The sequence below is a fragment of the Dictyostelium purpureum genome (genome assembly GCF_000190715.1).
Source record: "Dictyostelium purpureum unplaced genomic scaffold DICPUscaffold_373, whole genome shotgun sequence".
NCBI classification, from domain to species: domain Eukaryota; phylum Evosea; class Eumycetozoa; order Dictyosteliales; family Dictyosteliaceae; genus Dictyostelium; species Dictyostelium purpureum.
The window spans coordinates 1988-22277 of record NW_003519709.1 but is presented as its reverse complement, the minus strand read 5'-3'; the positions used below and the strand labels follow the sequence as shown (position 1 = coordinate 22277).

At 22.7% G+C, this 20290-nt stretch overlaps 9 protein-coding genes across 9 annotated transcripts; 5 read left to right on the top strand and 4 right to left on the bottom strand.

Moving 5' to 3' along the window:
* Window positions 1-673: 673 nt before the first annotated feature.
* On the bottom strand, window positions 674-1061 carry DICPUDRAFT_157591 (uncharacterized protein; the record flags this gene model as incomplete). The annotated part of the gene is made up of 2 exons (XM_003292776.1): window positions 674-815; window positions 1036-1061. The coding sequence occupies 2 exons, from the start codon at window positions 1059-1061 to the stop codon at window positions 674-676; spliced, it is 168 nt and encodes a 55-aa protein (XP_003292824.1).
* Window positions 1062-1140: 79 nt separating this feature from the next.
* DICPUDRAFT_157590 (uncharacterized protein) lies at window positions 1141-1323 on the bottom strand (the record flags this gene model as incomplete). Its single annotated transcript, XM_003292775.1, has 1 exon — window positions 1141-1323. The coding sequence occupies one exon, from the start codon at window positions 1321-1323 to the stop codon at window positions 1141-1143; it is 183 nt and encodes a 60-aa protein (XP_003292823.1).
* Window positions 1324-2998: 1675 nt separating this feature from the next.
* On the top strand, window positions 2999-4431 carry DICPUDRAFT_83429 (uncharacterized protein; the record flags this gene model as incomplete). Its single annotated transcript, XM_003292786.1, has 4 exons — window positions 2999-3012; window positions 3487-3590; window positions 3784-3891; window positions 4286-4431. The coding sequence occupies 4 exons, from the start codon at window positions 2999-3001 to the stop codon at window positions 4429-4431; spliced, it is 372 nt and encodes a 123-aa protein (XP_003292834.1).
* Window positions 4432-5742: 1311 nt separating this feature from the next.
* DICPUDRAFT_157588 (uncharacterized protein) lies at window positions 5743-7965 on the bottom strand (the record flags this gene model as incomplete). Its single annotated transcript, XM_003292774.1, has 2 exons — window positions 5743-5899; window positions 7955-7965. The coding sequence occupies 2 exons, from the start codon at window positions 7963-7965 to the stop codon at window positions 5743-5745; spliced, it is 168 nt and encodes a 55-aa protein (XP_003292822.1).
* Window positions 7966-8236: 271 nt separating this feature from the next.
* DICPUDRAFT_92938 (uncharacterized protein) lies at window positions 8237-11997 on the top strand. The gene is made up of 2 exons (XM_003292785.1): window positions 8237-9187; window positions 9681-11997. Exons 1-2 carry the CDS (start codon window positions 9105-9107, stop codon window positions 11839-11841), a joined length of 2244 nt encoding a protein of 747 aa, XP_003292833.1. The 5' UTR covers window positions 8237-9104; the 3' UTR covers window positions 11842-11997.
* A 756-nt stretch (window positions 11998-12753) lies between these two features.
* DICPUDRAFT_157586 (uncharacterized protein) lies at window positions 12754-13713 on the top strand (the record flags this gene model as incomplete). The annotated part of the gene is made up of 3 exons (XM_003292784.1): window positions 12754-12919; window positions 12996-13237; window positions 13306-13713. 3 exons carry the CDS (start codon window positions 12754-12756, stop codon window positions 13711-13713), a joined length of 816 nt encoding a protein of 271 aa, XP_003292832.1.
* Window positions 13714-14198: 485 nt separating this feature from the next.
* Window positions 14199-16153, top strand: DICPUDRAFT_157585 (uncharacterized protein; the record flags this gene model as incomplete). The annotated part of the gene is made up of 2 exons (XM_003292783.1): window positions 14199-14960; window positions 15038-16153. 2 exons carry the CDS (start codon window positions 14199-14201, stop codon window positions 16151-16153), a joined length of 1878 nt encoding a protein of 625 aa, XP_003292831.1.
* A 66-nt stretch (window positions 16154-16219) lies between these two features.
* On the bottom strand, window positions 16220-17548 carry DICPUDRAFT_41176 (uncharacterized protein; the record flags this gene model as incomplete). Its single annotated transcript, XM_003292773.1, has 1 exon — window positions 16220-17548. One exon carries the CDS (start codon window positions 17546-17548, stop codon window positions 16220-16222), a length of 1329 nt encoding a protein of 442 aa, XP_003292821.1.
* Window positions 17549-18468: 920 nt separating this feature from the next.
* DICPUDRAFT_157583 (uncharacterized protein) lies at window positions 18469-20035 on the top strand (the record flags this gene model as incomplete). Its single annotated transcript, XM_003292782.1, has 3 exons — window positions 18469-18720; window positions 18785-19211; window positions 19302-20035. The coding sequence occupies 3 exons, from the start codon at window positions 18469-18471 to the stop codon at window positions 20033-20035; spliced, it is 1413 nt and encodes a 470-aa protein (XP_003292830.1).
* Window positions 20036-20290: the final 255 nt, after the last annotated feature.

Here is a 20290-nt window from a genome sequence, read left to right as displayed (position 1 = left end):
TCCAATAACCCAACAATCCAATAACCCAACAATCCAATAGCCCAACAATCCAACAATCCAACAATCCAAACCCAAATATCCAACGATCCGACAATCCGACAATCTAAAAACCCAACAATCCAACAATCCAACAATCCAAACCCAAATATCCAACGATCCGACAATCCGACAATCTAAAAACCCAACAACCCAACAACCCAACAATCCAACCCAAATATCCAATGATCCAAAACCCAACTATTCAACAAAAATCAAGAGTCCAATAATCAAATACAAACAATTTAGCCAACCAACAAGCTGCAAACTGGCCAAAATCAAAACTTGTTTTATTATAAAATAGTTATAACATATGGCAATTTCATAATCAGTTCGGAAAGATCTATAAATAGTTTGCTTTGTTAATAAAATATGTTAGTATATGAGTTTAAAGAGTTTTTTATCAAAATAAAGGATACCTACGTTTATTTTGAATCACTATGGTTTTACATATGGATTACTAGTAATACATCTACAACTACCTAAAATAAATAAATTTATTTTGTTAATATTGGCAACATTTCTTTTATTTTTAAAAAAAATTTAGCTATATTTTTCATATTCCCAAGTGGAAACAAAATAACTAATTCTAAAAAACCTTTGTGCTGTTGCCTAAAATTCACATAAAATCTCTTTGCTACAAAGAGATATCTATTGGATTTGGATAAGCAAAGCTGAATGGAATTGTTACTGGTGCTGTATTTTTGGTTTGAGTATTAGCTGATACTCTTTCTAAAATCTTTGCAGGAGTGGTAACAATAGTTTCACCCAAGCCACCACTTAAATACAAAATTGGGAGTTAATTTACACATCCAGATGGACCCAGTGAAACTATTTAAAAACATCCATATTTGATACTATTATATCTATGTAGATTGAAACCTTGTTTTGGACTCCTTGGGTTGTTTTTAGATACTGGTAAAATGATTGTAAATGTTTTCTTTAATAACCTATTATTTATAAAAAGAGAAATAAAAATAAAAAAATACTAAAAATTACATTAGTCCCATTATTGAATGTCTCATAATTTTTGGAGCATATTAAATAAAGATTTAACATCAGATTCACTTGAAACACTTTTGTCAGTTGACTTGTAAAAATATTTTAAATTTTATCCGGATACCTTTCATCGCCAACTAAAATTGGTAATGATAGTGCTAATGATGGTACACGTGACAATGTTGATGCTGCTGATGCTGATGATAATGTTGGTGTTGGTGGTACTGGCGGCTTTCCTTTAAAGCTTTTCTCGTTGTCACGGTCGTCACTATAAGAAAATACTGCCATAGAACCTGATTATTTGTATTTGTTTATTTATAAAATAAAACAATTAAAACACTATTATAATTAAATAACTTTAAAAATGTAGTATAGTAAACCAACTTACCAATAAACAAAAAACTATCGAGTCTATAAAATGCTAATTATTGTGGTCCATTATAGTAAAAAATAAAAAAATCATTGTTAATAACTGAAAAATAATCTTTTATATTATTTATTTTCTCTGATCCTACCTTCTCTGTAATAGAAATGTTTGTGATTAATAACTCGGATTATAGATTATTAATCACCACCAAAGTGTATATTTATGATGTGTATTTTTTGAACCTGTGGTTTTTTTTATAAAAAAAAAAAATTAATAATAGTTTTTATGGCGGTTAAAAAAAAATGAAATTATAAGTAAATTATTGTTTTGTTTTTTTTCTTTAACTATTGACATTGTAGTTATTTCTAAAATTGATTAGAGAAGGTTTTTTGGAATAATATTATTTTAATTTTATTCCCTAACCTATTTATCATTATTGATTCTTTGATTGATTTTATATTTGTATAAAATTCAAAATAATAACTGAACTTTAAAAAAATATGAAATACATACCTGTAGTTTTTTAAAAATAAAGATTGATTTCCATATTCGAGTTCCTATTTTTCCTATTGATTTAAACTATCTAATTTTAATACTAAGGAACTTCAATTATTTCTTTGGATATATAGTACTGAACGGATCCGTTTTTATTATTAATATATTGTTATTTATTATTTATGGTATTATTATTTCATATCTTTTATTGATTTAAAATCTAGAACAATATGTGAAATGTAATATCTTTGATTAAATAACACGCTAAAATAATTGTTTATTATAATAATAATTATAATAATAATAATATGTGTAATGTGGGTTTGTGGATAATTAATTTTTTAAATAAAAAACAAAATATTGAATCAAAAAAAAAATTGAAATTTGTTTTTTTTTTTTTAGAAAATTAATTTACCAAAATTTTTTTTTTTTTTTTTTTGGGGAAGATGCTATTAATAGGTCGCAAAAAAAAAAAAAGTCATTTAACGCATTTAAAAAAAAAATATTTCGTCAAGCGAGTAAAAATATCGTCATTATTTAAAATTGAAAAAAAAAAATAAAAAAAATAGATAATTTTTTCCCAAAGAATATTTTAATATTATAATTATAAATAAATAAATTTAAATTTAAAAAAGGAGTATATCTTTCCATTTATATTTTTATTTCCCCATAGGGATTAATTATTTTATAATTTAAAAAAAAAAAATAAAAAATAATTTAAAATAATTAAAAAAAAAAAAAAAAAAAAAAAAAAAATTATTTTTTATTTATTTATTTATTTTTTTTATTTTTTTTATTGATATTTCCATTGTTTTAATTTGTTCAAAAATATTACACAACAATTTGATGCTATAGAAATAAGGAACAAATATCTATATTTTCTATTGTACCCAAAAGACCAGCAGCTCAATAATTAAACACTTTTGTTTTTTGTCGAATCAAATTCATTTAAAGATTTGATTGTCCTATTTAAAATCTCTGGGAAAATTGGTTTAAGGTAGCGATGGGCATTTGTTTGGCTATCTTTTATTTTTTGATTTTTTATTTTTTTACTTATTTGGGTGATTCATTTAACTTATTGACAAGATGTTCAATTTCAAAATGAATTATATAAGGTTGGGATTTAAATTATCACAATTATTTTTTAATTTTATTGTTTATTTTGGAATTAATTACCTTCAATAGTTTTGTACAGCTTTTGATTTTTTCTTTTGGTTTCGGGGATTTAGTTATTGTATAAAAAAGATGAAACGTTTATTTTGAAAAAAATAAAAACAAAACCCACTTAATTCCAATTTTTTTTTTTTAAAAAAAAAAAAAAAAGAATCACAATCATGGTTTATATATATATTTTTTTGTTTTTCATAGAAATTACGTTTTTTTTTACTTTTTTAATATTTTTTTATAATTTTCTTTAATAAAAATAAATAATTATTATAGCAATATAAATAAAATAATAAAACTTATAAATAAAATATGAATTAATTAATAAAAAAAATATAATAACAATAATAATAAAAACAAAAAAATAATCATATAAAAAATAATAATATTATACTAATTTAATAAAAGAAATAATTTTATATTAGCTATGTTTCAAAGATTATTGTGATATTCATTCAACCAAATAGAAAAACATGGTATGATAACAACTTAAAAGAAAATAGAACCATCAGTTTTAACCAAGATAATGGTGAAAAAATGATCAATTTAAAAATATAATGTTGCAAAATTATAATAGGTTGGTTAAAGAAACTGATGTCCATAAATTAAAAGTAGATTTAATAAACCTACTCATATTTTCTATGGATACTGGAGGAAGAGATGTTTGTTATGATTCACAAAAGGGATATTTATATAACACTACCACCCGTTTTGATTTTTAGTTGTAAATACAAGGTCCTATAATAGAAAACAAGGTCCCCACTATTATAACCAGGTGCCAAAAAACTTTTGGAAACTATCATGCTTTCAGAAACAATTCCAAACCATTGGTATGTATTCACATTCTATACAATAGTATATTTCATATATTTTTATTAATTCTTTAATTATTTTTTTAATTAAGATGGAAATATTTTTATTTTAAAGAAAAATTTGGTTTAAATAATTATCAAATTGATAGAGAGACTAATAATATTTATATTCTCACCAAAACATTAAGATTCAGGTCAAAGATTTATCACCAAAGACAAGAACCAAACTTAAAAAAATTAATAGAGGAATTTGTTATTAAAAAATAAGTCTTTCACAATATAACTATCTATTGCACTTAGAAAAATTAAAAAAGATTTCTTGGAAGGAATTTTTATAATATGTAAATATAAAATTAACAATAAATATAGTTTTATAATATTAATATATTTTTTTTATTATATTATTAAATAGTTGCTGGTGCAGGAAGTTTCTCTCGTAACTCACCTGGTGCTCCAACTTCCTACACCACCAAAAGAATCGCCAATTTAGTTGATTTAACAATTGATGAACGTCTTACCTCAAAGATGTCCAAGTTTAACCAACTAATTATAAAGTGAATATCTATTTTTATGATTTCATTTTATTTAGTTTCTGAAAATAAAAAAGAAAGGTAAAGGTTTTTTCAAAGTTTAATTAATACTAATTTTAAACAGAAAAATAGGTATGGACTTTTATAAAAAACTACAAAAGATAATATGAAAATAAATAAAAAAATTTTAAAAAATTATGAAAGAAAATTTAAAGTTTTTTAATAAAATTTAATATTTATTTATTTAATTTAATTAAACCAGTTAATACATTTTATATTTTCTTATAGTTTTGTTTCAAATGGGATAGTAGTTGATTATATTCATCGTTGGTGTTGTCAATATCGTCATTGATAAGATTATTTTGATAGAGTTTTTTGAGAAAGATGATAAAATATTTATCTATGGCTTTATTAATTTTTTCGAAGGTTTTAATAGAGTATTATTTGGATAAGTGTTAAGGAGGATTTAGATTGAATGGTATTTTGTATAGTTCGATTATAAATGAGAGCTTAATTTCGCTGTTATTGCCAAATCTATTTCTTTAAAAATTAATTGTCCTCAGGGTATCTATTATTGTTTAGATCTAATGCCGGAGGGATATTATGAACACACCGAAAAATATATCCTTTTAACCAATCTATTTAATGGTTGTGAAGTTTTAACCACAGTATTCGCAATATCAGTGAACTTCTATCAGTTCACATCATCAAGCTATTAATTAACAAATTTCATTATAATGCAGATCTTGAAAACAAATTATCAAATTATACCAGTATATTTTTAGAAGTTGAAAAGCTTAAAGCCAATAAAAACTGTCATACTCCTTGGCTGTTTTACAGAGGACAATTAATGTTGATGAAATATTCGATGGTTTCGATGATTTGTTAAATATCTTGATCTGATAGTGGTCTATTTGGTTCCCTGTAAACTACAATCTTTGGTAAGTTCAAATATTGACTCTAATTGTTCTAAATTGAATGCTTGTATGGCATTCTTGAGTGGTATTTCCAAAACAGCATCGTCTATGAGTTTAGTTTCGATGACATTCTTTAGTGGTTGTTCGAAAACATTTATATTTGCCAAAGTTAAGATATTTTAAAACAAGTTGTAATACCCTATCAGGTTGAAAATAATCTTTATATTTACTGTTATAATAGATATTGTTTATTATTTCATTTTTAATTTTATTTTGGAAAAATTTATAAATTTTTTTGTTTTTTGTTGAATTTAAAATATTATTATTAGTTTCGAGTGTTTTATTGTTTCCATTATTATTGTTATTATAATTGATGTTGTTGCTATTGTTATTATTATTTATATTATAAAATGAAATTATTACTATTTTAATTTTGAATTTGTTGAAAATTCAATGAAATAACATAACATTGACGGAATAACTGGATGAGAGTTTAGTCCATTAAGTATATTTTGAATAAAATCCTCATCAAATATTTCTAAGGACACATAAAATATATTATTGGGTTGGTCACGATATCTAAATAATGTTATAAATACAAGTGTATTTCAATAAATGATATAGTTTTTTGTCCAGTAGAAAATTTAATGAATCTTTCATTTTTGAACATCGTTTATACTATTATATTTAAAAATTCAACTGAATGAATTAAAATATTTTATTAAATAAATATTTATTATGAAAAACTAGATAAATAATTCAGAGGTTTTTTGATAATAGTTGTTATTGTTATTATTATTACTGCTGTTATTCATGGTGTGATGTGTAAAAAAAAAAAAATTAAAAATGAAAATTAATTTAATAAAAAAATTATTTTTTTTAATAAATTTTAAAAAAAGTGTAGAAATAAAAAACTATCTTTTTTTTCCTTAATCCTAGAGATTAAAACTATAGTTTGTTCAAAATAAATAATTTCAATAAATACCATCATTAATTTTTTTGAAAAAAAAAGAATTATCTTTATTTTTAAAGAAAAAGCGGACTGGTAAAAAAAGGTCAAAATTAATCATTAATTGTATTATTGGATCAAACTTTTTCTAAAGTATTTTTAGTTTTTATTGTTTTGGGAAATCAAATTATCATAATGAAAGATGTTATCTAATTTATTGATACTGATTGTAAAGTTTTTTCTAGATTATTTCTCCGAAACACATAGTTCAAACATTTAAAAAAATGATTTGGTAGTACTTTATGAGGAATGTAACGATCATTTTGTTTATTTATTTGTTTTAAAATTATTATTCCCCCAAAAAAATAAAATAAATAAAAAAAAAAAAATAAATATAAAATAAATAAAAATAAATAAAAAAATAAATAAAAAAATAGATAATTATTTCCAAAAGAATAAGTTCACCGTTTTTTTTATTTGCAAAAAAATAAAATTGTATAGAAATAAAAAAAATGTGGTTGGACGTGTTATAAATAAATAAATTTAAAAAAAGGAGTGCATAAATCTATTCACCATAGGGATTAGTTATTTTATTATAATTTAAAAAAAAAAATAAAAAAAATAAAAAATAATTTAAAATAATTAAAAAAAAAATTTTATTTTTTTTTTATTTTTTGATTTATTTTTTTTTATTTTTTTTTTTTGATATTTCTATTGCAACAAAATCAATATTATTTTTTTTTACAAAAGATATAGATATATATAATTTTTAAATATCAATTAAATGCACATATAATAAAATATTTTCATTTCGTTTCATTTCATTTCACTCTTTTTTTTGTTTTTATTTTACTTATCCAATATTAGCAGTAATAAATAACCAGTTTTTTTTGATCACAAAAAAAAGAGAAACAATCCAAAGGTAAATATTAAAAACAAATATGACATTATAAATAATCTAGCTAGTATTTAAAATATCAAAATAAACTATTTCTGTCATCTCAATCATCATCGCCATCATCACCAAAAATGTTTGTTCATAACCATATATTTTAAAAAAAAAAAAAAAAAAAAAAAAAAAAAAAACAGTACTATTTATTTTCACATAATAGAAACCAACACACACACAAATTGTAGTTAAATCAATTTAAACCCTTTATTGTTTTTGTTGTTTGGTTTTTGTTTGTGTGAATTAGATAAACCAATTATAATAATATGGTTGATATAAAAACAAAAAAGATAAAATAATACCCCGCACCACACAATAACCACAGCATAAATACAATCATCAAAATTTTATATTGCTGTTAAACCCTATTATTAGTTATTTTTAAAAGATGTGTGTCAAGAATAATTGTTTTAAAAAATAGATAAATATTATATGTTTTTCTCTTTCACTCCTCTCATTATTATTATTATTATTATTTTCATTTCATTTCCACTCTTTCAGTTTTATTATAATATATTCAAAATTTAAATATATAATATGGAAAAATAATATTTTTTTTCAACATCTTTTTTGTACAAGATTTCTCACTCACACTAACACATTATACAAAAGCAAAACAATATAATTATAAAAATAAAATAATAACCAACACACACAATTTTATTTTTTTTATTTTTAATTTTTTTTTTTTTTTTTTTTTTTTTTTCTATTTTTTGTTATTCACCAATACACACACACAATAAACATTATTTTAAATAATTAAATTTAATTTAAAATTATTTATTTATAATAATTATTATTGTAAAAATAAAAATAAAATCGTATAACAAATATATTAAATATATAAATAATTTAATAACACTGAAACAAAGAAATTTGGTTGAATGGGTAAGAAAAATATTTTGTGTGTTAAATAAAAAGAATGGGTAATATGTGAATGTGTTTAAATAGATTATTGTGCTATATTATATTTTTTTTTTTTTTACAATGTAAAAATATTTTATTGTTTATTTATAAATAATAATAGTATTATTAATCATTATAAAATAGATAGATAGATAGATATTTTTAAAATCAAATAATAAAATAGAATATTTTTTCTATATAAATTTAATAATATATAAAGAAATACATTTGATGAAAACAATATTTACTACTGTATACCCAACAAAATATTAAATACACACGTACTACACATGCACATTATTACACATTAAAATAGTTTATTATAGCATTAGGGTATATTAACATGTAATTTTTTTTTTTATTATTAATATTTTTATAGAATAGAGTCACTTTAATTTTTTTTTACTTATAATAATAATATTTATAGAATTTTTTTTATTATTTTAATATATAATATCTATTAAAGACATCATATGAATATAATAATACAAACACAACACAAAACAAAAAATAAACTATAAATTTTGTTTTTTTCTTTTTTTTATTATTTATTTATTTATTTATTTATTTATTTATTTTTTATTTTTGTAATATAATTAATAATAAAACTTTTTAAAAATTAAAAATTATCACACTCGCTTTAAATTTTATTTTATTTTATTTTATTTTGTTTATTTTTTTAGATTAATAGTAATCATAAACTAAAAATAATATCATAAATCATAAAATCATCAAACGTACATACACATTTAACAACACAGATCACACACACACTAAATTTAATAATTTAAAAAAATCTTTTAAAATCACCTCACATAAAAATTATTTAATAAAAATAGATTAATCAAAGAATAAACAAATAAACTGATTAATGATATTAAAATTTCAATTTATATAACAGCAAAAAAGAAAAAAGTGTAGTTTAGAATTTTAATTAGAAACAACAAGATCAAAATAATATATAAAAAAAAAAAAAAGAAATGTCAAGAGTATCATGCAAACAGCCTACTAATAAAATATTGGCGAGAAAAACACTTCACGCCACTACCACACACTCTTCACCGTATGTATATTTTAAAATTATTTTTTTTAATAATGATAGTAAAGTGGGATTTTATTTAGTATACAATATTATCATTTATTTTTAATATTGTTAAAAAAACACCATAATAATAACTATTAAATTTTATATTATTAATTTAATATTTAATATTGGGTGTATAATTAATCTCTTATTTAATAATAATTGTTATTTGTTATTTTTCTTTCTTTATTTATTTATATAACAATAATTATAATTATTATTCTTATTTAACATTATAACATTATTTATTAATTAATTTTCATATTTTATTTTTTCTTTTCTTCTTTTTTTATTTTTTTCAAAAAAAAAAAAAATAAAAAAAAAAAAATTAAATAAAAAAATTCAAAAACCGCATTCTAAAAATTTTTTCAAAAAAATAATAACTAATTATTATAACTAATTACTCAACATTATACACACAAATAAATATTTTATAAAAATATCAATAAATCAATAAAAATTAAATATTTAGAATTGTTTCAAAGAATTCACACAGACATTGGTGTATAGTTAAAGTTCAATCTGTAATAAGAAGGTGGCTAGCAGTAAATAGATATAAAAAAATGTTATTGGAATTTAAAAAACAAAAAAAACAAAAGAAGCTTGAAAAAGAAAAATTAGAAAAATTAGAGAAAGAGGAACAACAAGCCTCAGCTGTTATCAATTATTCAGGTGTATGCAATGGTAGCGATAATAATAATAACAGTGGTGGTACAATTAGTGATAACGATAGTAGTATAGATGATAATGATCTTTTAAATAAAAGTATTCAATCTTCTTCCTCTTCCTCTTCTTCCTCTTCTTCTTATGGAGACATAGTTATTAATAATAATAATAATAATAATAGTAGTAATAATTTAGTAGAAATTTCGGTTCCATGTTCTTCATCACCACAATCCTCATCATTATCAACTGCATCATCATTAGACGATGATATTGGTAAATTATCAATCGACGAAAAACAATCCTCATCACCAGAACCAGAACCACAACCAGAATCTTTGACACCACCACAGCAACAAGATGAAAAAGAAGAGGCTGAACTATTGGCAGAAGAAGAAAAAGAAAAATTAGAAAAATTAGAAGAAAAAACAACCAATAATAGTAATAGCAATAATACTAGTAATACCAATAACAATAATAATAATAATAATGGAACTAATAAAAAAATACCATTAAATTCAAGATCATCATCAACTATCTCAATGTCATCGTCATTATCATCATCATCATTATCATCATCAGTATCAGATTCATCAGCATCATTATCATCATCAATTAGTTCAAGTCAAGAAAAATCATCACCACACTACCTTAGAAAGAGAACTTTAGATGAAATGTTACGTGTTGAAAGAGGTTATGTTCAAGATATGACCACATTGATCGATGTTTTTTTAAAACCATTCAGAGACGAAGAGAATTGCTTCCCAAAACACCATTTATATACCCTATTTTGTAATATTGAGGACTTAAGGGATCATCACCAACGTTTCCTCGATGATATGGAAAAGAAATTCGAGCCAACCAATGGAAAACCAGCCGATTTAAATATAGGTGATCTCTTTTTACCTTTTATGGGTAGTTTCCAAAAGCTATACGAAATTTATATAAACAATTATGAAAAAGCATTCGCATTGACCCGTTATTTCAAAATTAATCCAAATTTCCAAGAGGTTCAAAAATTAATCTATCAAAAAGAAAAAGATCCACGTTGCCGTCATTTGGATTTTAACAGTTTTTTAGTTATACCGGTCCAACGTTTACCTCGTTATATTGTATTATTAAAAGAGATTGAAAAGAATACACCAACCGATATTATGGATTACAACTTTATAGCGCTCTCTTTAGTTCAGCTTCAAGATTTAACTTTATATTTGAACGAATCCAAAAGAAAATCAAGTAATTCTGAAAAGATTGAAGATATTAAAAATACTGTATTTGCTGCCAATCCAATTATAGGACATTCAAAATATGTAATGGAAGGTCAACTATCATTATTAAAAGGTGTAGTGGCATCAACTAAAAAAGATTTATATATTTATTTATTCAAAGAGTGTATATTATGTACTGAAGTTAATCCAAATTATGGTGTCAGTAATAGTAGTAATTTAGCAAACAGTAATAGCAGTAGTAATTTGGGCAATAGTAATAATAATTCACCAACCAATTTAACACCAAAAAAGAATACATTTTTAACACTTTCAACCTCATCAAAATCATCGACCTCAACAACATCACCAGCATCCATATCACCCAACAGCACCTTAACAAATTCAGTCGCATCAAGTGTCTCATCTAGTGGTACTCCTCCAATTCACAATGGAAATTACCAAAGAATTATTTTTAAAACTATATTTTTCTCTGATGTAAAAACAATATCGTTACTCAAAAACTTTAAAGACTCTTTCCAAGTGGTTACCTCAAAGAAAGTTTACACTTTTGTTGCAACTTCTTCTGATAGAGAAAGATGGGTAAATTCTATGAATGACTGCATTTCAAATATAACACCTCCTCCATCACCAACAATGTCAAGATCCAATAGATTCTCTGTTCAATTACCAAGTTCATTATCTCCAACATTAAAAAAAAAAAATAGAAATTCTGTACAGTTATCAAATTCTCAAAATTCATAATAATATTTAAAAAAAAAAAAAAAAAAAAAAAAAAACAACTTTAATTATATTTTATATTATTTTAATATAATATAAAAATAAATTAATAGCGTAAATAATGTAAATAATAAAGTAAATAAATAAATAAATAAAATTATATTTAATTATCAATATAATAAAAACAAAATATTACTATTTATATGTATCATATTATATGTATTTAATTTAATTTCTTTGAATTGATTATTTATATATTGTAAAGATTTAAAAAATTAAATAAAAATATAACAATACAGTTTGACTGTAAAAAAAACCCCCACACACACAGGTGCACCAATAAATAAAATTAAAAAAAAACAGATGTAAGGTGTAGTTAGCAATGTATAATTAAATGTCATAATATATAATCAATATATTTTTTTTAATTTATATTTTTTATATTTTTTAATAACTGTCTTGTTTTATTCCATTATTAACTTTTTTAACCCTATTTGCACCAAATTTATCAATATTGTCATATGAAATCATTTTGGATCATATTAATTAATTTTAAAAACCTATTTTAATATCGTTAAGTCAGTATCCAATTTCTATTTTGGAACAATTGGGTGATACAAATAAATACATTCATTTTTATTGGGTAACTTTAAATAATAAATATATATAATGTTCATTTTCACTATAACCTTTATACTTTTTATTTTTATTTTTTATAGTTAACACTGATTTGGGTTAGATATAAATTTAATTTTGTTCTGGAACACAAAGAAATACATTTTTATTTTATATTTTTTTTTAATTATTATTATAAAAAGTAAAAAAAAACTATAAATTAAAAAAAATTATTTTTAATTATTCATTCAAAACAACAATCATTTATTACTCATTAAAATAAATATTATAAATTATATACTTATAAATCTTTTTTGAAAAATGAAATTATTATATTGCTTATTAATCATTTTAAATGTTATCTCTTTATCCTATGGCCAAAATAACTGTGCTACTTTCTTAAATGCTTTCCGTGATGCAAATAAGTGTTACCAAATTAGTATTGCTGGTGTCCATACTCAAAGTTTAGCTCAAGAGGGATATAAAGGTTAGTAATTTATAATATTATATAATAAAATGCTTTTTTAATATATTACTCACACATTGTATATAATATATTACAGGTAATCTTAAATTCTCCAACAATGCTTTAATTCCACAAGCTCCTTTAATTAACCTCCAAACTTATGAAACTTCATGTAATAATGGTTTGGTTCAACCATTTAATGCCCCAGATCAATTCAAAATCAGTGATTTTAGAATCAATCCAGATGGCACCCTCCGTATCAATACCAACACTGTTTCATTAACATGTAGTGGCGATGTTGCATCCTATAGATTATCAAACTTTAATTATTTTGTAGCTGTATGTTAAATTTTTTTAAATTTTATAGTTTTTAGTTTTTATTTCTAATTTTTTTTTTTAACATCTAGATAAGAGGTTATGATGCATGCCCAAAATTATATTATGGTGAAGAATGTAATACCCCAACAGTTACTCCAACAGTTACTCCAACAGTTACTCCAACCCAAACACCAAATGTACCAATTAAAATCAACTATGATTTATTTGTAGATAATCAATGGAATACCAATGGTGTTCAATTCTACCAATACAGGGTTCAAATCACCAACAATGAAAACACCGCCATTAAAGCTATTCAAGTTCATTCAAATAATTGGAACCCAACTGAAGTTTGGAACATGATCAAATTATCTAATGGTGATTTATCATTCCCAGAATTTGTTTCATCCATTCCAGTAGGTGGTACACATTCATTTGGTTTTGTTTCTGCTACTGTTTCACCAACCTTCTCTACTGTTTCAATCACCAGGGTTTAAATTTAAATTTATCTTTTAAATTATTTATTTATTTATTTATTTTAATTTAATTATATTTTAAAATAAAATATTAAACAGCTATCTATTTAAAAATATTTCTTTTTCAAATTTATTTTTTAAAAAAAAAAACACATAAATTAACCCCTCCCCCCTCTAAAAATAATAATGTTTTCTCTTTTAGGGAATTTAAACTTTTTTTTTATTTATTATATATATATATTATATTATAATTTTTTTATTTATTATATTATATTATAATTTTTTTTTTTATTATTAAATTTATTTTTTAAGTTTTATTTCTTTGTTTTTCTTTATTTTTTTTTTTTTTATCTATAAAATTTATATTTGATTTATAACACATTTATTATTTAAAAAAAAAGATAAATTTAAATAATATTTAAAATTTTTTTTTTTTTATTTTTGTAATTTTTTAAATTACACACTTTTTTTTTTATTTTTTTTTTTTTATTGTATCAGGTAAAAAAATGATAATAAGAAAGGGTATAATAATTATATCAATAACAGCCCTTATTATTTTTATTGTAGGATTTAAAACCACATCAAGCTTTCAAACCGATACAATCGCTTCAAATAATAAACAAAATATTTTTAAAAATCATGACAGTTTTCAACAACATAATAATATAATAAAAACCAATGATCAACAAAGTGGCAACAACAATAACAATAATGATATAAATAATAATATCAATATAATTAAAAAAGAAGGTGCAATTGATGAAAATTATGATAAATACAAGGATATTGGTGATAGTTCAATTGAAAATAGTGAAAATTATAGTTTCAATCAAAAAAATTTTAATATAGATAATTTTGATAGTAAAGAAATTAATGAAGTGGGAAAACTTCAAAATATTATAAATAAATTAAATAAAATAAATGAAAATAATACAGAAATTAGAAATCATAAACAAAAATTACCAAGATTTAATAAATCAAATAATCCTTTTAATAAAATAGATATGGTATATAATAAAAATAAAAATAAAAATAAAGAAAGAGCGGAGCAAATTAAACAATCAATGAAATTTGCATGGGATTCATATAAGAATGGTGCCTGGGGTCATGACGAATGGGTGCCACTGGAAAATAAACATAGCGATTGGTTAGGAGGTCTAGGTTTAACAATTGTTGACTCTATTGATACTCTATATTTAATGGGTTTAGAAAAAGAATACAATGAAGCTAAAGATTGGATTTCACAACTATTGTTAAGCAAATCAAAAGTTCGTTTAATATTTAATTTATTAATTTTAAAATAACTTTTAATTTTTAATTTATATTTTCTACTTTTAAAATATAGAGCAAGGTATCAGTTTTTGAAGTTAATATTAGATATTTAGGTGCTTTTTTAACAATGTATGACTATACCGGTGAAGATGTGTATTTAAACAAAGCAAAAGAATTTGGAGATTTTTTAATGAATGCATTTTCAAACAAATATCCTTTTCCAGTTAGTAATTTAAATTTAAGTAATTTCAAACCAAGTGCAACAGAAAGCAATTGTGTGGTGTTGGCTGCTTTGGGTACTATGTCCTTAGAATTTTCTCGTTTATCAGATATTACAGGTGATCCTAATTATAAAGAAAAGATTGATAGAATTATCAATGCCATGGCAAGCTTAGAAACTGATATAAAGGGTTTATATAAAACAACAATAAAGAGGGATGCATCTGGCTATTGTGACGAATTAATATCGATCGGTGGTCAAGGTGACTCGTACTACGAATATCTTTTAAAGATGTGGATATACACAGATGGGGAAGAGATAATATATAGAGATCTTTTTATAGATTCAGCGGATTCAATTATAAAAAATCTTTATAAAATAACCAAAAAAGATTTTGGTTACATTGCCAATTTAGATTATGGGTATCTAGTTGAAAGAGAGGAGCATTTAACCTGTTTTGCAGGTGGTATGTTTGCTTTAGCCGCTGCAGCAAATATTTCTGGAGATGATGAAAAAAACAATATCTATATGGAAGTAGGAAGAGAAGTAACCAAAACATGTGCCTTTAGCTATTTTAATTCTCCAGTTGGTGTGGGCCCAGAGGTCTTTGTATTTAACTCTCAAGGTGATATAAGCTTAAATGGAGGAGGTGGAAGTCCGTGGTATTTTTTAAGACCAGAAGCCTTGGAGTCTATATTTATTCTCTATCGTTTAACTGGGGACACAATGTACCAAGATTGGGGTTGGACTATTTATGAAGCTATTGAAAAAAATTGCAAGGTATCAAATGGCTATGCAGGTTATAAAGATATTATATTTGGCACCAGGGATCACGTTCAACAAAGTTTCTTTATGGCAGAAACATTAAAATACCTCTATCTACTATACAGCGATTCAAATACAGTTCCATTAGATAAATATGTATTGAATACTGAAGCACATCCATTATTAATTAAATATAAAAACTAAAAGTAATAAATGTTTTAATAAAATCATAATATATTTTATTTTATTTTATTTTATTATATTATATTATTATATTTTATTATTATTATTGTTTCTTCTTAACTCTTCAATTTCTTTTAGTTCTTTTAATTTTCCATCTACTAATTGATTTAAATTATCATCCCAGTCAATAGTTTTATTATCGGCTAATAAATCATTTAAATCTCTTTGTGATCTTGCAAATCCTATTAATCTTGGTAATAATTGTTTTTGGGTCATCATTTCACAGTTCTTTGGATCCTCGCAAAGTGGGGTAACATCAGTTTGGAAATTTAATCTCTTGAAGAATTGTAAACCTGTTTTAACTTCAATTTCGTGAAGTGGGACTTCATAGTCTGTTAAAAGAGCATTGTGTGGAATTGGCTCGTTTGGAATTAAAAAGCTACCAATTAAATATGGTTGTTTAGTTGCTGGTAATTTGCTATCGTTTGTTGGATCTAAATTATCTTTTGGTTCTACTAAAACAATTTTAAATAAATAGTTTGGTACTGCTACATTTCCTTCACCAATAACTTCATATTTTACAAATTTTTTTTCATTTTGTCTGCAATATCTAACACGGTTTTTTAATTGCTCTTCGGTTAAAATTTCGACTAAATTTGGTTGGTATACTGGTCCAGATATGATGGTGACATTTTGATATCTGTTGACCAACTCTGACTTGCAAAATGATTCTAAACGGTACCAAAAGTTTTGATTGTTGTGTAAATCTTGTGGAACGATATTTGTGTTTAAAAGGAAAGTTTGGTTCATTGCTTCTTGAGAGTGGAGATTGTCACCAGCTGGAACCATGTGACCTTTGGACCAACCTGTTCCTACATAATCTTTATTTTGTGCTTTAAATTTATCTGGTACTTGAATGGTATTATTATTGAAATAGCTATTTTTACGGTCAGCTACTCTATTTCTAAAGTTTTCTGTTGAGATTGATTGCATGACCCAGTTTGGACCTTTTCTTTCATAGTTTGCACTTGTAATATATGATTCGTAAAACCAGAGGTTTTCAGTACCTGGTAATCCTAATTTGAGCATTTGATTATGAAGATTAGAGTATGGAAGTGGTGAGCCATGGTTCTTTGGGAGTGATTTTATTTGGTCAAAGTTCATACCATTTACTTGATTGAAAATTTCGATAAAATAGTTGTTTAAATTCTTTGAGTCGTCGAGTTCATTTTCTAACCCTATTTTTTCTGTTGTGACTTTATTGTAAGCTTCTGCTTGTATTTCTCTATCGATTGTATTTAACATATTTGATTTCTTTATCATTACATTTTCGCTTAATAAATTTAATGAGTATGCTGAAGCACCAACTGTTGTTAAGCCTAAAAGTGATATTATAAACTTTGCTTTTTTATTCATAGTTTTATTATTAAATTAAATTTAAAAAAATAAAAGGTTTTTTAAAAAAAGGAAATGAAAATGAAAAAAATTAAAAACATTTTTTTTTTTTTTTTTAAAAAAATTAGTTTTTTTGGAAATTTTAAAATTATTGAAAACTTTGGATTCAAAACTAAACCACATATTTATTTTCTTTTATTAAAATAAGATAATAATAATGAATTAACAATAAATTCTAAATAAGTGACTTATTTAAATCATTTAAAATCATTATATCAATTTAGAAAACTATAATTATTTTTTACTTCACCCTTTTTTTAACTATTGTTATTTTTTATTTTTTTTGGGGGGATAAATAATTTAATTATTTGATGGTTAGTGAGTATATTTATTAAAAACTTTGAAATATCTTTTGGTCAATTATCTATTTATATACTATTTCTAAAAATAAACAATTGGGGTAAAATTCTTTTTATTTTTTTTTTTTTTTTTTATCTTAATATTATTATGTTGTGTGGTTGGGGTTAATGTAAAAAAAATGATGGAATAAAACTCATATATTTGTGTGTTTATCTGTGTTGTTTTTTATATTATATTTATTATTTGAACTAGTTACAGTAAATATTAAATATAATAAGAGTGGTAAAAGGGGTTAATTATTAAATTGTATTTTTAATTTCCCTATATATTTTTTTTTTTCATCATAGTGAATTAAAAAAGAAAGAAAAAGAAAAGATTTAACCAAATTTAGATACAATTTATTTATTATTAAATTAATATTATTTATATATTATATTACAATTAAAATGATTAATATAATGGTAATTTTTTTTTTTTAATTTTTTTTATATATTAAAATTAATTTTCTTTCTTTAATAATAAAAAAACAAAAAACTTATCAAATAAATATAATTAAATTTTAATTTTATAATTAAATAAAAATGTATAAAGTAATATATATTTATTTAATATTTTTTATATATTTTATATGTAATGCAAATGGTATAGTTTTAAAGGGTCATGTAAAACAATTTTCACCAATTTATAACTATGTTGGTAAATTTTGTTTTGAAAAAGAAGGAACAATTAATGTAAATGTAAATTGGGAAGAAAACCAAAGTACTAGTTTATATCTATTCTCTGATAATATTAAAAATGTTGTTCACGATTTAAAAAGATCTTCCTGTAGCAATGTAAGAATTTTATTTTTTTTTCACTATTTAATTGAAAATAGAATTAACTAAAGTTTAATTATAGGAAGTTGTTAACCCAGATTTTATCTTCAATTCTACGAGTGACTATAGTAAAAGCTATACAGTTGTTGGTCAAAGAGATAGATTTTGGTATATGTTCTTTGTAGACTGCACACCCAATATTGCTGTTCATCTAGACTATGAAATTACTCTTAAAAACAATGGAGATAGCTTCAATAGTATAATTTCAGCAGACCAACAATCTATTCCACAAACTCACTTTTTCTTTTTTGCTTTCTTTTGTTTACTAATGATTGTAACAGTTATATGGGTCCACTTTTACTATAAAAAGCATTACCATTTTAATGTTTTGTCCTATACTATGGCCCTTCTATCATTAACTGAAATATCAATTCTTATATATGGCATTAATTGGATATTTGTATCAAGAAATCAAAATTCGAATAAATATTTAATAGAGGTTGGTAATTGTAAGTAAAAAAAATATAAAAAAATATAAAAAAATTAAAAAAAATTAAATAATATTAATAATTTTTTATTTTATTTTATTTTAAAAATAGGGATTGGTATAATTGTAACCAATGCATTTTATTTATTTTTAATTTTAATTGGTAGTGGATGGTCGACTAGTGTTTATTTTCTATCAACCATTAACCTAAAGTGGCACTTTATTTTAATATTTATAAGTACTTGTATCAGCTTGGCAATGAGCAATATCAGCAACATTTACATATCAGATCTTGACAACTACATCTATTTCCTTGATACACTTCCAGGTTATATTGTCTTGCTACTTTATTTTACCATTACCACTTATTTTGTAACTAGTAACGTTGTTCACTATAGATTCCTAACCAAACCAGAAGATGAAATTAAAAGAAAGTTCATAAGATTGTTTACCCCACTTTTTGCCCTATATATGTTATCGCCAATATTTGTTGTAATCTGCTCACATTTTGTAGATCCATGGAATAGATATAAAACAATTGTGATTCTAAACCTCTGTATAAATGCTTTCTACTTTATGATAATACTTTTAATGTTCCGTCCATTCAAGAACCCACTATTGGAAATATTAGATATAATTATTGAATTAAAAGAAACAGATAAAGATATCGAAAATAAAAACAACAACAATAGCACAACCACAATAAGTATAAATAATAATAACGATACAACTCCACCGGTTAATAATAATATAGATGATGAAAATAATATTAATTTTTCATCAACACCTTTTGAAAAGGGTGAAAACAAAGGTAAAAAACATAAATATTCAAAAGAATTAAATTAATTAAAAAAAAAAAAAAATATAAATATAAAAAAAAAAAAAAAAAAAAAAAGATAAATAGATTTTAAGAAAAGATGTAAAAAAATAAATTAAATAAAAAAATAAAGATATAAAATTTATAGAAAAAAATAATAATAATATCAAATGATATCAAGTGTATACTATTTATAAGTTTTTAAAACTACAAATAAAAAGATAAACTAATCTTTTACTATATATATTCTGCATTTTTTGTACACATGCGGGGTAGTGGTAATG